The sequence below is a fragment of the Somniosus microcephalus genome, chromosome 10 (genome assembly GCF_052327205.1).
Source record: "Somniosus microcephalus isolate GS21.2 chromosome 10, FLI_Smic_1.0, whole genome shotgun sequence".
NCBI lineage: Eukaryota > Metazoa > Chordata > Chondrichthyes > Squaliformes > Somniosidae > Somniosus > Somniosus microcephalus.
Genome location: NC_140996.1, coordinates 122,975,553 through 122,992,401, shown reverse-complemented (window position 1 = coordinate 122,992,401; position 16,849 = coordinate 122,975,553). Strand labels below are relative to the sequence as shown.

Sequence of the window (16,849 nt, the reverse complement as noted above, 5' to 3'; positions counted from 1 at the left end):
CGCTCGCTCTCTTCCCCCCCAGTCGCTCGCTCTCTTCCCCCCCAGTCGCTCGCTCTCTTCCCCCCCAGTCGCTCGCTCTCTTCCCCCCCAGTCGCTCGCTCTCTTCCCCCCCAGTCGCTCGCTCTCTTCCCCCCCAGTCGCTCGCTCTCTTCCCCCCCAGTCGCTCGCTCTCTTCCCCCCCAGTCGCTCGCTCTCTTCCCCCCCAGTCGCTCGCTCTCTTCCCCCCCAGTCGCTCGCTCTCTTCCCCCCCAGTCGCTCGCTCTCTTCCCCCCCAGTCGCTCGCTCTCTTCCCCCCCAGTCGCTCGCTCTCTTCCCCCCCAGTCGCTCGCTCTCTTCCCCCCCAGTCGCTCGCTCTCTTCCCCCCCAGTCGCTCGCTCTCTTCCCCCCCAGTCGCTCGCTCTCTTCCCCCCCAGTCGCTCGCTCTCTTCCCCCCCAGTCGCTCGCTCTCTTCCCCCCCAGTCGCTCGCTCTCTTCCCCCCCAGTCGCTCGCTCTCTTCCCCCCCAGTCGCTCGCTCTCTTCCCCCCCAGTCGCTCGCTCTCTTCCCCCCCAGTCGCTCGCTCTCTTCCCCCCAGTCGCTCGCTCTCTTCCCCCCCAGTCGCTCGCTCTCTTCCCCCCCAGTCGCTCGCTCTCTTCCCCCCAGTCGCTCGCTCTCTTCCCCCCCAGTCGCTCGCTCTCTTCCCCCCAGTCGCTCGCTCTCTTCCCCCCCAGTCGCTCGCTCTCTTCCCCCCCAGTCGCTCGCTCTCTTCCCCCCCAGTCGCTCGCATCTCTTCCCCCCCAGTCGCTCGCTCTCTTCCCCCCCAGTCGCTCGCTCTCTTCCCCCCCAGTCGCTCGCTCTCTTCCCCCCAGTCGCTCGCTCTCTTCCCCCCCAGTCGCTCGCTCTCTTCCCCCCCAGTCGCTCGCTCTCTTCCCCCCCAGTCGCTCGCTCTCTTCCCCCCCAGTCGCTCGCTCTCTTCCCCCCCAGTCGCTCGCTCTCTTCCCCCCCAGTCGCTCGCTCTCTTCCCCCCCAGTCGCTCGCTCTCTTCCCCCCCAGTCGCTCGCTCTCTTCCCCCCCAGTCGCTCGCTCTCTTCCCCCCCAGTCGCTCGCTCTCTTCCCCCCCAGTCGCTCGCTCTCTTCCCCCCCAGTCGCTCGCTCTCTTCCCCCCCAGTCGCTCGCTCTCTTCCCCCCCAGTCGCTCGCTCTCTTCCCCCCCAGTCGCTCGCTCTCTTCCCCCCCAGTCGCTCGCTCTCTTCCCCCCCAGTCGCTCGCTCTCTTCCCCCCCAGTCGCTCGCTCTCTTCCCCCCCAGTCGCTCGCTCTCTTCCCCCCCAGTCGCTCGCTCTCTTCCCCCCCAGTCGCTCGCTCTCTTCCCCCCCAGTCGCTCGCTCTCTTCCCCCCCAGTCGCTCGCTCTCTTCCCCCCCAGTCGCTCGCTCTCTTCCCCCCCAGTCGCTCGCTCTCTTCCCCCCCAGTCGCTCGCTCTCTTCCCCCCCAGTCGCTCGCTCTCTTCCCCCCCAGTCGCTCGCTCTCTTCCCCCCCAGTCGCTCGCTCTCTTCCCCCCCAGTCGCTCGCTCTCTTCCCCCCCAGTCGCTCGCTCTCTTCCCCCCCAGTCGCTCGCTCTCTTCCCCCCAGTCGCTCGCTCTCTTCCCCCCCAGTCGCTCGCTCTCTTCCCCCCCAGTCGCTCGCTCTCTTCCCCCCCAGTCGCTCGCTCTCTTCCCCCCCAGTCGCTCGCTCTCTTCCCCCCCAGTCGCTCGCTCTCTTCCCCCCCAGTCGCTCGCTCTCTTCCCCCCCAGTCGCTCGCTCTCTTCCCCCCCAGTCGCTCGCTCTCTTCCCCCCCAGTCGCTCGCTCTCTTCCCCCCCAGTCGCTCGCTCTCTTCCCCCCCAGTCGCTCGCTCTCTTCCCCCCCAGTCGCTCGCTCTCTTCCCCCCCAGTCGCTCGCTCTCTTCCCCCCCAGTCGCTCGCTCTCTTCCCCCCCAGTCGCTCGCTCTCTTCCCCCCCAGTCGCTCGCTCTCTTCCCCCCCAGTCGCTCGCTCTCTTCCCCCCCAGTCGCTCGCTCTCTTCCCCCCCAGTCGCTCGCTCTCTTCCCCCCCAGTCGCTCGCTCTCTTCCCCCCCAGTCGCTCGCTCTCTTCCCCCCCAGTCGCTCGCTCTCTTCCCCCCCAGTCGCTCGCTCTCTTCCCCCCCAGTCGCTCGCTCTCTTCCCCCCCAGTCGCTCGCTCTCTTCCCCCCCAGTCGCTCGCTCTCTTCCCCCCCAGTCGCTCGCTCTCTTCCCCCCCCAGTCGCTCGCTCTCTTCCCCCCCAGTCGCTCGCTCTCTTCCCCCCAGTCGCTCGCTCTCTTCCCCCCCAGTCGCTCGCTCTCTTCCCCCCCAGTCGCTCGCTCTCTTCCCCCCAGTCGCTCGCTCTCTTCCCCCCCAGTCGCTCGCTCTCTTCCCCCCCAGTCGCTCGCTCTCTTCCCCCCCAGTCGCTCGCTCTCTTCCCCCCCAGTCGCTCGCTCTCTTCCCCCCCAGTCGCTCGCTCTCTTCCCCCCCCAGTCGCTCGCTCTCTTCCCCCCCAGTCGCTCGCTCTCTTCCCCCCCAGTCGCTCGCTCTCTTCCCCCCCAGTCGCTCGCTCTCTTCCCCCCCAGTCGCTCGCTCTCTTCCCCCCCAGTCGCTCGCTCTCTTCCCCCCCAGTCGCTCGCTCTCTTCCCCCCCAGTCGCTCGCTCTCTTCCCCCCCCAGTCGCTCTCGCTCTTCCCCCCCCAGTCGCTCGCTCTCTTCCCCCCCCCCAGTCGCTCGCTCTCTTCCCCCCCCAGTCGCTCGCTCTCTTCCCCCCCCCAGTCGCTCGCTCTCTTCCCCCCCAGTCGCTCGCTCTCTTCCCCCCCAGTCGCTCGCTCTCTTCCCCCCCAGTCGCTCGCTCTCTTCCCCCCCAGTCGCTCGCTCTCTTCCCCCCCCCCAGTCGCTCGCTCTCTTCCCCCCCCCCCCAGTCGCTCGCTCTCTTCCCCCCCAGTCGCTCGCTCTCTTCCCCCCCAGTCGCTCGCTCTCTTCCCCCCCCAGTCGCTCGCTCTCTTCCCCCCCCCAGTCGCTCGCTCTCTTCCCCCCCCAGTCGCTCGCTCTCTTCCCCCCCAGTCGCTCGCTCTCTTCCCCCCCAGTCGCTCGCTCTCTTCCCCCCCAGTCGCTCGCTCTCTTCCCCCCCCAGTCGCTCTCGCTCTCTTCCCCCCCCAGTCGCTCGCTCTCTTCCCCCCCCAGTCGCTCGCTCTCTTCCCCCCCCCAGTCGCTCGCTCTCTTCCCCCCCCAGTCGCTCGCTCTCTTCCCCCCCAGTCGCTCGCTCTCTTCCCCCCCAGTCGCTCGCTCTCTTCCCCCCCCAGTCGCTCGCTCTCTTCCCCCCCAGTCGCTCGCTCTCTTCCCCCCCAGTCGCTCGCTCTCTTCCCCCCCAGTCGCTCGCTCTCTTCCCCCCCAGTCGCTCGCTCTCTTCCCCCCCAGTCGCTCGCTCTCTTCCCCCCCAGTCGCTCTCTTTCCCCCCCCCCCAGTCGCTCGCTCTCTTCCCCCCCCCCCCCCCCCCAGTCGCTCGCTCTCTTCCCCCCAGTCGCTCCCTCTCTTCCAACAACAACATGCCCTCGAAAAAGCCTCAGCACCGCTGGGCACTCCAGCTAGTCTACATATATATAAAATAGTGCTGTCTGTCTGTCTGTCCGGGCATCACTCAAAAGTTATAGAGCGTACCTACACAGCCCCGCGCGCCTTCCCGAGCCCCGCCCCCCCCGCCCAAGCCGGCTTCAAGACCAGAGAGACGCCGCCGCGCAACCTACCGCGTGAGGCCCGGCCGGACTCAAGTCGCGCTCCAGGCGGAAGATGACGCAGACGCTGACTCCCGCCTCGCCCGCCTTTACTAAGATGGCGGCGGTGGCGACGCTCGGCTCGGGCCCGCCCCCTCCAGCCTTCACAAATATGGCGGCGATCGCTGGCCTTTTGTCGATCGCGACGGGAGGCGCCTAGCTCGGGCGTGGCTGGTCAACAGACGCCCAGGCTTTGAGGCCTGGAAAAACGGTGAAAGGTAGGAAAATTATAGAGGTTAGACAAAAGATTTACAAATTAATTAACTTTTTAAAAAAACAATTTGTCTTTTAAAAGCAACTTTTTTTTTGCTGGAAATGTAGATTTGAAAAGAAACACGCAGAAAGCGGGAAAAAGAAATGAAAAGTTTGGATTCAAGATGGCGGCGACTCACCTCGGTTCAGAACGATGAGGCCCGCCCCCACACGCACCGATTGGTGGACCGTCAGGTCACCGAAGCGTAGGATTGGTCAATCATCCCGTCACTCGACTGTAGGAGGGCCCGCCCGCACGCGCTAGGAACCCGCCGTACGATTGGTCGACCTCGACGTCACTCGATGCTAATGAGCGGAATGTTGTACGTTTTTTGGATACCGCGGGCGCAATTTTTGTCCCCTTATTTTCTGTTGGGATCCAGTCACATTCCACATTTTGTTGGGCAAGGGGATCGAGGGAAAATAGAGTTGATGTGCAGATGAGCCATAACCTAATTGAATGGTGGAGCAGGCTTGAGGGGCTGAATGGCCTACTCCTGTTCCTCTGCTGTCAGTGCCTGCCAACAACACCCAGCCAATGATTATTGGTAGTGTTGAAATGCACACACCAACTTCTATCAAAATTAAGATGCTAAGAATATCAAAACAAAATATCCACCCAGCAATATAGTTCCATGTCTGACCAACACTAACTTTTTAACTTTACACCTCTCATATTAATTATAACAGCAGAACTATTTCTTGGGCTCACTGGTCTCCGACAGTTAATTCTGCTTTACCAGAAGTTACTAAAGAGCTATTTGCACAATACACATTTAAAAAGTGAAGTATAACACATGAAATAAACATTAGTCATCTGGCTCTAAAAGTATTATTTTGACACTAGTGGACCACATAATTCATGACTAGCAAAATACATTGATTGTCAAACAGTCAAAATATGCACACATCTGATCGAGCTGCACTCACATTGGTGATGATTTTAAATTATATTGTTAAATGTAAAACTTAAACATTCAAAAATGCCAATCTCCTGGGAGCATGGTTTAATAATTCTTGGTATTTCTTCAACAGCAGTGCTGTCAAGAAAATGTATTGCAACATTGTTTTATTGCTGTAATATATTAGGAAGACTCAGGGTATGTCATAGAATTTAGTTCATTTTTATGAGCCAAGTTGTAATATATATGCTACTACTATTGTCAGGGAGTACTAATGATCCATTTTATATATACTGTCTAAGGAGATTGAGTCAGATATTGGGATCATGGAAGAACCTGAACTGACACAGTTGACGCTGAATGATTCAACTTTAGTAGATGATGAACTAAGACAGGAGTTTCCAGTTGAAAACCTGACAACTACTAATGAATTCCAAGCATTTTCTCAGGTAAAATATCAAAAACATTATCCTTCGGCTTCACAGCTTCAATTTACAAATTCTCTCATTCCCTACCAGTGTGCAAAATTCAACTGCACAGGTCAACTTAAACTTGATGTAAATAAATATCAAACTACAATTTTATGTACGGCAGTTTGTAAAGAAAACCATTTGCCAAACTTCTTGATGAGTGTAACCCCAAAGGACTCTATTAATTGGCTAAGTAATGACTAAAATTCAGTAAATCCTTCTTAAGAAAAAAAAATAAAAAAATTTAAAACACAATTCTTGGACAACCATAAGAGACAAACATCGGGCTGGATTTTCCCTGTGGAGGCGGGAAAGCTGTTTGGCAGGTTCCAGTCCCGCTCCCGTCTGCAGCCGCTCTTGTGAAAATGATTTTCCGTAGATTGGCCTGCCCTGCGGGATTCCCGACCAATGAACAGGAAGCGGGTCTGATGACATCATTTAATGATGTGGTATCAGCCAGTTTCCTTAAAGGGACCACGGCCACATTGATTTTGACAGTTGTGTTGTCAGTGCTCTGCAGCATTGAGGTGCTACAAGCACTGCACAAAAGTGCACAGCTGCACCCAGGCTCTCCCATGACTCCCTTCATATGCTTATGGAGGGAGTCACAGCACGCAGGGAGACTCTTCCCTTCCCATTGCCAGGAAAGACCTCCCCAGGAGATCAACGCAGTCTGATTGCAGAGGAGGACACAAGCAGAGATGTCGTCAGGAGTCCCTGGCTGCAGTGGTGCAAACATTTCAATGATCTCAGTAGATCATGAAACGTTACTGCAAAGCCACACTCAAACTCACCCTGCTGTGCCACTCATCACATCCCCATCACTACCTTCCATATTCTACTCCTGCACATCCTTACACCAACTTATGTTGCACCTCCACCCATCCCTCTCTGTCTACATTATCACTTCCCCATTTTTTTAAATTAATTTTTATGGGATGTTGGTGTCGCTGGCACGGCCAGCATTTATCGCCCATCCCTAATTTCCCTTGAGAAGGTTGTGGTGAGCCGCCTCCTTGAACCGCTGCAGTCTGTGTGGTGAAGGTACTCCCACAGTGTTGTTAGGTAGGGAGTTCCAGGATTTTGACCCAGCGATGACGAAGGATCGGCGATATATTTCCAAGTCAGGATGGTGTGTGACTTGGAGGGGGTGATGTTCCCATGCGCCTGCTGCCCTTGTCCTTCTAGGTGGAAGAGGTCACGGGTTTGGGAGGTGCTGCCGAAGAAGCCTTGACGAGTTGCTGCAGTGCATCTTGCAGATGGTATACACTGCAGCCACGGTATGCCGGTGGTGGAGGGAGTGAATGTTTAAGGTGGTAGATGGGATGCCAATCAAGCGGGCTGCTTTGTCCCAGATGGTGTCGAGCTTCTTGAGTGTTGTTGGAGCTGCACTCCTCCAGTTTCTGGTCAATGGTGACCCCCAGGATGTTGATGGTGGGGGATTAGGTGATGGTAATGCCATTGAATGTCATGGGGCGGTGGTTAGACTCTCGCTTGTTGGAGATAGTCTTTACCTGGCACTTCTGTGGCGCAAATGTTACCTGCCACTTATCAGCCCAAGCCTGAACGTCGTCCAGGTCTTGTTGCATGTGATTGTCTTTAGTTTCCCCCCTCCCTGTGGCCCCTTGATTATCCATTATTGGGATGTTATTAGTGTCTTCTACCGTGAAGACAGATAAAAAATATTTGTTCAGAGTCTCTGCCATTTCCCCGTTCCCCATTATTAATTCCCCAGTCTCATCCTCTGAGGGACCAACGTTTACTTTAGCTGCTCTCTTCCTTTTTATATACCTGTAGAAGCTCTTACTATCTGTTATAATATTTCTTGCCCATTTACTCTCACAATTCATCTGTTATTTTTTTTAGTCATCCTCTGCTGGTTTTTAAAAATTTCCCAATCCTCTGGCCTCCCACCAATCCTTGGCAACATTATATGCCTTCATCCTTTACTTCCTTAGTTAGCCACGGATGGTTCTCCTTTCTCTTAATCTTTCTTTCTCACTGGAATATATTTTTGTTGAGAGTTATGAAATATCTCCTTAAATGTCTGCCACTGCATTTCAACTGTCTTACCCTTTAATTTATTTTTCCAGTCCACTTTAGCCAGTTCTGCCCTCATGCCATTGTGATTGCCTTTGTTTAACATAGAAACATAGGCCTAGAAATTCAGTATAGCCACGTTTGGGGCGCTACAGCCGGGCGGCCGCTAAAGTTTGCGCCCGGCGCAACTTCGCGCCACCTTCGCCAATATTCAGTGGCATCGCCCCAAGAGGTTGCTGCTGCGCTAAAACAGGCGATGCACGACTATCATTAGGCGCTAAGCTGGCGGCCCGGGGCGAAACCCCCGAGGGCGGGCGCAGCGCAGGTGCGGCGAGCTGCTGATTGACGGCAGACACTCTGGCGCCGGTGAGCTCTTCATGGGGGAGGGTGGATTTGTTTTTTTGAAAGGCCGAGACTGGTCAATTTGTGTTTTTTGGGGGGGCTTCTCTCCATTAGTTTGTAATGTGGGAAGGGCAGAGGTTTCAAGGAAATAAATGTTCTTAAATCGCACTGTCCATGCTTTCTTTTGGAAGTCCTGGTTGCCCTGCTCGGCTGAGGGCTTGTGGAGCGGCTACATTCTTCTTGTGCCATTGGCACAAGCCATTCCCTGAGAGGGGGCCTAGAACCGACGTTCAATAAGCCGCCGACGGGCGGCCCTTGCACTTTCTGCCCCCCTCCTGCGCTGGTCCTCCTCCTCTGGTGGTCCTCCAATGTCTGGTGGCAGTGGCTGAGTGCTGCGGATAGCCAGGTTGTGCAGCATGCAGCACACGACCACGAAATGGGAGACTCGCTCAGGTGAATACTGTAGGGCTCCTCCGGAACGATCCAGACAGCGGAACCGTTGCTTCAGGACGCCAATTGTTTGCTCAATGATGTTCCTGGTTGCTTGATGGCTGTCATTGTATCCCTCTTCAGCAGGGGTGCTGGGCGCACGGAGCGGGGTCATCAGCCAGGTGCACAAAGGATAGCCTTTGTCCCCGAGAAGCCATCCTCGTGGGTGAGGCTGGGCCTGGAACATGTCTGCCACAGAAGTCTGGCACAGGATGAAGGCATCGTGGCTGCTGCCTGGAAAGCGGGCATTGACAGCTAGGATGAGCTGCCTGTGGTCACACACCAACTGCACGTTGAGCGAATGGTAGCCCTTCCGGTTGCGGTAATCCTCGGCATTCTCCAGAGGTGCCCGCAAAGCCACATGCGTGCAGTCAATGGCGTCCTGCACCATGGGGAAGCCCACTAATGCTGCAAAGCCCATTGCACGCTGTTGCTGCTTGACAAGGGCCATGGAGAAGGAGATGAACTGACGTCTCCTTCTGAAAAGGGCAATGGTCACCTGGCGGATGCAGCAATGCACGGCAAACTGGGAGATGTTGGAAATGTCCCCAGTAGCGGATTGGAAGGAGCCGGTGGCATAGAAGGTGAGAGACACCGTCACCTTCACTGCCACCGACAGAGACGTCCTGCTCCTCAGATGTGGCTGCAGATCTCCGCGAAGCAGGTGGCAGATCTCAGTGACCATTGGCCTTCGGAATCGCAGCCTCCGAACACACTGCTCGTCAGACATGTTCAGATATGAGAACTGCTGGCGGTATACCGTGGGTGGGTAAGGCCTCCTTTGCCGACGCCTGTTGCCCCCTCTCCGTCTGGCCATGTCTGCCACTCTCTCACGGCGTCTGTGAGCCCTTTGAATGCAATGGAGAAGGCCAACGTTTGCACCCATTGCAGCCCCCATTATATGTTTCCAATCAATGATATGGCTCTGAAGTTAAAGACAAGTGGAAAGCTGTGCCTGAAGCCACAAGTACCTGTGCGAATGTTGAGCCAAACCAAAAAGCTCTCTACCTTTGTCTCTCTGCAAAGATCCGTCTCTCACAAAGAAGGAGTGTTGCAAAATGGCTGCCTTTTCTACTGCAGGAGGAGTGCCCTTTAATTTGCGCCCCCCGCACCCCGCAGCGACTGAGAACCGTTCCCCTCTACCAGTCGCTAGGGGCGCCAGGCGCACAATAGGCCGGCGCCACTGAATTTCCGGTTTGGGGCGAACAAAGGGCGTTGCACGATGAAATGACGTCAGGATCTGCGCGCGCAGCTGATGCTAAATCTTTACTGAAGTTGGGGAGAGGCGCAGATCGCGCTGCGCCCGGCCGCTAGCTGCCTAGCGCCCCACATCTCCTCCTAAGGCGCTAGCGGCTGGCGCAAACAACTGAATTTCTAGGCCATAGAAACATAGAAGATAGGAGCAGGAGTAGGCCATTCGGCCCTTCGAGCCTGCTCCGCCATTCAATGTGATCATGGCTGATCATCCAAATTCAGTACCTTGTCCCTGCCTTCTCCCCATATCCCTTGATCCCTTTAGCCTTAAGAAATATATCCAACTCCTTCTTGAATATATTTAATGAACTGGCCTCCACCACCCTCTGTGGCAGAGAATTCCACAGGTTCACCACTCTCTGGGTGAAGAAATTCCTCCTAATTTCAGTCCTAAATGGCTTACCCCTTATCCTTAGACTATGACCCCTGGTTCAGGACTCCCCGGCCATCAGAAACATCCTTCCTGCATCTAGTCTGTCCAGACCTGACAGAATTTTATAGGTTTCGATGAGATCCCCTCTCAATCTTCTAAACTCCAGTGAGTATAAGCCCAATCGACACAATCTCTCCTCATACGTCATTCCTGCCATCCCAGGTATCAGCCTGGTGAATCTTCGCTGCACTCCCTCCATGGCAAGAACGTCCTTCCTCAGGTAAGGTGACCAGAACTGCACACAATACTCAAGGTGCGGTCTCACCAAGGCCCTGTACAACTGTAGCAAGACATCCTTGTTCCTGTACTCGAACCCTCTTGCTACGAAGGCCAACATACCATTTGCCGCCTTAACCGCCTGCTGCACCTGCATGCTTACCTTCAGCGACTGGTGCACAAGGACACCCAGGTCTCTTTGCACTTCCCCTTCTCCCAATCTATTGCCATTCAAATAATAATCTGCCTTCCTGTTTTTGCCACCAAAGTGGATAATCTCACATTTATCCACATTATAGTGCATTTGCCATGTTTCTGCCCAATCACGCAACCTGTCCAAATCGTACTGGAGTTTCCCGACATCCTCCTCGCAGCTTACCCTCCCGCCCAGCTTTGTGTCGTCTGCAAATTTGGAGATATTACATCCAATTCCCTCGTCCAGACCATTAATATATATTGTGAACAGCTGGGGTCCTAGGACCGATCCTTGCGGTACCCCACTAGTCACTGCCTGCCACTCGGAAAACGACCCGTTTATTCCAACTCTTTGCTTTCTGTCCGCCAACCAGTTCTCTATCCAAGTCAATACCTTGCCCCCAATCCCATGTGCCTTAATTTTGCACGCTAATCTCTTGTGTGGGACCTTATCGAAAGCCTTCTGAAAGTCCAAATACACCACATCCACTGGTTCTCCCTTATCTATTTTACCAGTTACATCCTCAATAAATTCCAGTAGATTAGTCAAACATGATTTCCCTTTTGTAAATCCATGTTGACTTTGTCCGATCCTGTCACTGCTTTCCAAGTGCTCTGCTATTACATCTTTTATAATAGACTCTAGCATTTTCCCCACTACCGATGTCAGGCTCACCGGTCTATAATTCCCCGCTTTTTCTCTACCACCTTTTTTGAATAGTGGGGTAACATTAGCTACCCTCCAATCCATGGGTACCGTTCCAGAGTCTATCGAATGTTGGAAGATGATCAGTAATGCATCTACTATCTCTAGGGCCACTTCCTTAAGTACCCTGGGATGTAGACCGTCAGGCCCTGGGGATTTATCGGCCTTCAGTCCCATCAATTTTCCTAACACCATTTTCCTACAAATACTGATTTCTTTCAGTTCCTCGCTTTCATCAGACCCTATGTTCCCCGGCATCTCTGGGAGGTTATTTGTGTCCTCCTTTGTGAAGACAGAACCAAAGTATGCATTTAGTTGGTCTGCCATTTCCTTGTTTCCCATTATAAATTCCCCTGATTCTGACTGTAAGGGACCTATGCTTGACTTCACTAATCTTTTTCTCTTCACATATCTATAAAAGCTTTTACAGTCAGTTTTTATGTTCCCTGCTAGCTTACTCTCATATTCTATTTTCCCTTTCTTAATTAATCCCTTTGTCCTCCTTTGTTGACTCCTAAACTGCTCCCAATCCTCAGGATTATTGCTTTTTCTAGCCAATTTATATGTCCTCTCCTTGGATCTTATGCTATCCCTAATTTCCCTTGTTAGCCACGGTTGAGTCACCTTTTTTGTTTTATTTTTACGCCAAAGTTCAGGACAGTGGTTTGAAATACAACTTTCTCACCCTCCAACTGAATTTGAAATTGATCACTCTTTCCTAGAGGATCCTTTACTACGAGATCATTTATTAATTCTGTCGTATTACACAGTACCAGATCCACGATAACCTGCTCCCTGGTTGGTTCCATTACATACTCTTCCAGGAAACCATCCCGGATACACTGTGAACTCCTCCTCAAGGCTACCATGGTCAATTTGATTTGTCCAATCAATATGGAGATTAAAATCACCCATGATTATTACCGTACCTTTTTTACAGGCCTCCATTATTTGTTGATTTATACTCTGTCCAACAGTATTGCTACTGTTCGGGGAGCCTGTAGACTACACCCACCAGAGACTTTCCCCTTATTATTTTTTATCTCCACCCAAACTGATTCTACATCTTGATCTTCTGAGCCACTATCACTTCTCACCACTGCACTGATCCCATCCTTTACCAACAAAGCCACTCTACCTCCCTTTCCTTTCTGTCTATCCTTCCGAATTGTCAAATACCCTGGAGTATTCTGTTCCCAGCCCTGGTCACCTTGCAACCACGTCTCTGTAATGGTGATCAGATCATACCCATTTGTATCTATTTGTGTCATCAACTCATCTATCTTGTTACGAATGCTGCGTGCATTTAGATATAGAGCTTTTAACTTTGTCTTTTTACCATTTCTCCTTGTTTTGGCCCCATTTTCTGTTGCACTCTTATTTTTAAACATTCTGTCCCTTCCTGTCACACTCTGGTTATTATTTCCCCCATCTCACTGACTTTTTAAATTCCTGCTCACCTGGACCATTCCCCCCCCCCCCCACTATTTAGTTTGAAGCCCTCTCTACAGCCCTAGTTATTCGATTCGCCAGGACTCTAGCCCCAGCATGGTTCAAGTGAAGCCCGTCCAAACGAAACAGCTCCCTCTTATCCCAGTACTGGTGCCAGTGCCCTACAAATCAAAACCCATTTCTCCCACACCAGTCTTTGAGCCAATCGTTCATTTCTCTGATCTTATTTACCCTATGCAAATTCGCTCATGGCTCAGGTAGTAATCCAGAGATTATTACCTTTGTGGTCTGCTTTTTAATTTAGCCCCTAGCTGCTCATACTCTCTCAGCAGAACCTCTTTCTTTTGTCCTACCTATGTCATTGGTACCTACGTGGACCATGACAACTGGATCTTCCCCCTCCCACTCCAAGTTTCTCTCCAGCCCAGAGGAGATGTCCTTAACCGGGCAGGCAACACAGCCTTCGGGACTCACGCTCTCGGCTGCAGAGAACACTATCTATACCGCTAACTATACTGTCCCCTATCGCTACAACATTTCTTTTTACTCCCCCACTTGGATGGCTCCCTGTACCACGGTGCTGTAGTCAGATTGCTCATCCTCCCTGCAGTCCCTGCCCTCGTCCACACAGGGAGCAAGAATCTCGCACCTGTTGGACAAGGCCAAGGGCTGAGGCTCCACCATCACTACCTCCTGGATCCCAATAGCTGCCTTGCTTGTAATCACACCCTCCTGTCCCTGACCATGGGCCAAATTGGAAGTAATTACCCTAGTGGGTGTGACTGCCTCCTGGAACTTGGTATCCAGGCAACTCTCCCCCTCCCTAATGTGTCGCAGTGTCTGAATCTCGGACTCTAGCTCATCAACTCTGAGCCGAAGTTCCTCGAGCAGCCAACATTTGCTGCAGACGTGGTCGCCATGGACCTCGATGGTGTCCACCAGCTCCCACATGCAGCAACAACAACACATTGCCTGGTCTCCCATCTCAATCAATTAATGAATTATTTTTAAAATTTAGAACACGTATATCTTTTAATCTACACCAAGGCACTTAAATTTAGAAGCCGAAGTTTGGAAAAAAGCGAGAAATAGAGAAATATTCACCAACCAACCAATTACCTGCTTTTTGGTGACGTCACACTTCGATTACTTTTTTTACATCTTTACACTCAGCCTCTCCCACTCTCGGCTCTTTTTAAATCAGCCTCTCCCGCAGAAATCTCTGTCTCACAAATGCAGTAACCAACCGTTTCTGAGCTCTGAAACTGAACAGCTGCAACATGGTGTCCTTTACACCACTTCTGCAGCTGTCAGGTTATCAGATAAATCAAAGCTGACTCAACTCACACCAGGGTGAGCTGGCATGTTCCCCGAGCAGTGGGTAACCTGTGGGGGAGCACGTAAAATTACAAGGAAGGCTCAAAATAGCATTAAATTGGCTATTAACAAGCCATTTAATGATCTAAATTGTCTTCCCCCGCTACTTGGTGTCGGGTCAGTTCTGCGCAGACAGACCCGACACCTGGGAGCCTCGCGTGGAGGCAGATTGACAGCGGGTTCCCTGTCTGCTGTCAATCTTTGCTGTTTTGACAGCGGACCCGCCTCCAAACCCGCACTCTGAGCACCGGCAAAAACCAGCCCATAGTATCTGCATTACTAGTATTTTGTTGTAATGTCTAGGCTGTTTTTTTACATATCTGGGATGTACATTTTGCAATATATACTAAATATACCTTACTAGTTGACCGTCTTTGGAAATTGGCAGCTCGTATTCTATATTTATGATGATACTCTCCTCCGCTGAAGCTGCTATACCCTTTTTTATTGAACGCAAATATTTTAGATTTTTTTAATTTAAAAAATGTCTATTGTATGAGTAGGATGTACTAGTTCCAGGGTATTGCTACATTTAAGTAAATGGTCATATACCACATGAGGAACAAAGTCACAATTGGTTTAATTGTGTTATTTTCTTGAAAAATTAGGTCTTGGGGAGCCCAATAATTTTTTGGATAAACATTTGCATTACTCTGAAATAGAAGAATTAATTTGTGTATATATACGCAGCCGACTCCACATAAAGCAGATTTTACAGAGACTAGCCATCAAATAGCAATTTAAAAAGCTTAGAAATTCACTTGGTCTTCTGAGCCTCAAATTTTTTGGGTTCAAACTTTGGTTTACATTTTTTTTGAATTTGCTCAATTTCTATGCTGTATTACAACCATTTGACTATTCTGCTGACTCAAAATTCCCAAACCACACTTTTTAACAACTGACCTTGGGGAATTTTGAAGCTTTTCTAATACAACTTTAAGGTGTGTAGAATGGTTTCACCTGTGCTTTGGAGCACACAGAAGAGGCTGCATACAATAACACCACTATTCCCAGTCAGAATGGCAATGATGGGGTAATTCCCCCTTATTGTCAGAAAATGTTTTATCTAGACATAATTGGATTGCTGTTGAGAGCCGGACTAAGAAGTGCCACTGTTAAGGTATGAAAAATCGAAGGTGAAAGGAAGGGAGAAAAGGAGTATGTTGGGAGTGAGAGAAATTGAAAGTGTAGTATCATGTAACTTGAATTTTAGGGCTAATGTTACATTTTGGCTGCAAAGTAACTTGTAAATAATAAAAAGCACTGCATGGTATACTTCCTTATAAATTATCTACAAATAGGGGCTTTCAAGTTAATTTATATAAATGATATCTAGGCAAGAACCGGAAGAGGTTTTAAAATAAAAATTAATTCGCTATTTTTTTTTTCTCATGCCTAGCAGCACATGAGGCAACACATTTCTTCCACTGCTTTACATCCAGCAGATCATGCTCTGAGTTCCTGTCAAAAAGCCCCATGTAAATGTGGCCAGGTTGTTATTCTGACCAGGACTGTAAATCATAGGGAAAAATAATTAAAGGTAACAGGCACCAAGTGATTTTTTTTTATGTTGCATTCCAGTGAACCTGAATAATATTTATGATGCACTTCACGAATGAATTAACATTCATAGTCTGTAGATAACTACAGACTATCAATTCAGTTACAATGCAAGCCATAATTCTGTAAAATGTGTAGAATGCATTAAGGATGAGGGAGCAGTTTTGTGGTTGGGTCCCTCTGGTCAAAATCAGGACCTGATTGCCACTTTTGGAATCCGTTTCCCAGTCTCAGCCAGCCAGATTGAGAGGCTGGCTAGCTGTTGGGTGGGTAAGCCTGCAGCACCAGGAAAGGAAGGAGGGAGAGATCTGGGGTTGGTGCGGGGGACATCAATAGGGTAGCTGGAGAGATCGGGGGTCATGGGGACATTGGTGGGGCTGGGGAGATCGCAGGAGGAGGGAAGAAGATCACGGGGGAGCCCATGATGGACATGAAGGAGATAGAGGACATCAGGAGGGCATCGGATCACCGGGGGGGGGGGGGGGTGGATTCCTTGAATGGCTGGGGGGGGCGGGTGGGTGGTTTCCTTGAACGGCTGGGAGGGGAAGCACTCCTGCTCTGCCTGGCCCACAAGCAGTGCTAGAAAAGCACTTGCCCGTTCCATGCAGCAGTCCTCGCCTTCCTTCAGCTGCCAGGTTTCCCGAGGCACAGGAAACCTGACCGGCCAACATTAAAGCTGGAATAGAAGAAAAAATCTGAGGCACGCAGCTCCTGGGAGTGGGTTGGTCGACCGTCCCGCCTCCATTAAAACCAGAAGTGGGCAGGTTGAGTTCGGGTTTCAGATTTTTTTTTACTTCTCACCCAACCCAAACCCACCTGTTTTTGGGAGTTAAAAATCCTCCCATAGTGTTAAGTTACATAGAATTACAAGGAAATTATAACATAGGCTGACTAGCTGACTTCCTTCTAACTAGTCTGGTATTTATCTGACTTTCAGATGAGCTTGTTAAATCGATCCCTGTCTGCATTCTTGTGAACGCTACAGATCCTGGTATCCTGGCTAATATTTTTCACTTGGCCAACACTACTAAATCTCACTTCTGTTATAGGACCTTGCTATGCACAAATTGGCTGTGCAGTACTTTGGGACACCCTCAGATTGTGAAATGCACCATATAAACGCAAGTTTGTTATGTTCTTTTATCCTCCATATAAGCAATAATCCTAATCGCACGTGCCTACCACATGCCATTCCTTTAATCCCCTTGCTTTCCACTGCCGAAACTCCTCTTAAAAGTTGAAGTGGTCTCTGCTTCAATCACTAACTGATGGAGCATTCCAGAGCCTCACACCCTCTATGTAAAATAAAACAAAGAAATAAAGATTCTCCTGCTCTCGGTTTTAAATCTTGCATTTTATCTTGTATCTATTTCTATCCAC

At 51.3% G+C, this 16,849-nt stretch overlaps 1 protein-coding gene across 4 annotated transcripts in view; it reads left to right on the top strand.

The window, feature by feature from the left end:
* The window catches only part of cep295 (centrosomal protein 295), a 168,204-nt gene that overhangs the window by 111,326 nt on the left and 40,029 nt on the right, over positions 1-16,849 (top strand). For 3 of the 4 annotated variants that reach the window (XR_015079724.1, XM_085998786.1, XM_085998785.1), the window contains exon 24: positions 5,238-5,384. The exons of the other annotated variant lie outside the window; for it this stretch is intronic. Coding sequence is in view for 2 of the 3 variants with exons in the window: in XM_085998786.1 (XP_085854912.1) it covers positions 5,238-5,384 (147 nt within the window). In the remaining variant the exon portion in view is untranslated. The remainder of the gene's footprint in view (positions 1-5,237; positions 5,385-16,849) is intronic. 4 annotated transcript variants of the gene reach the window in all.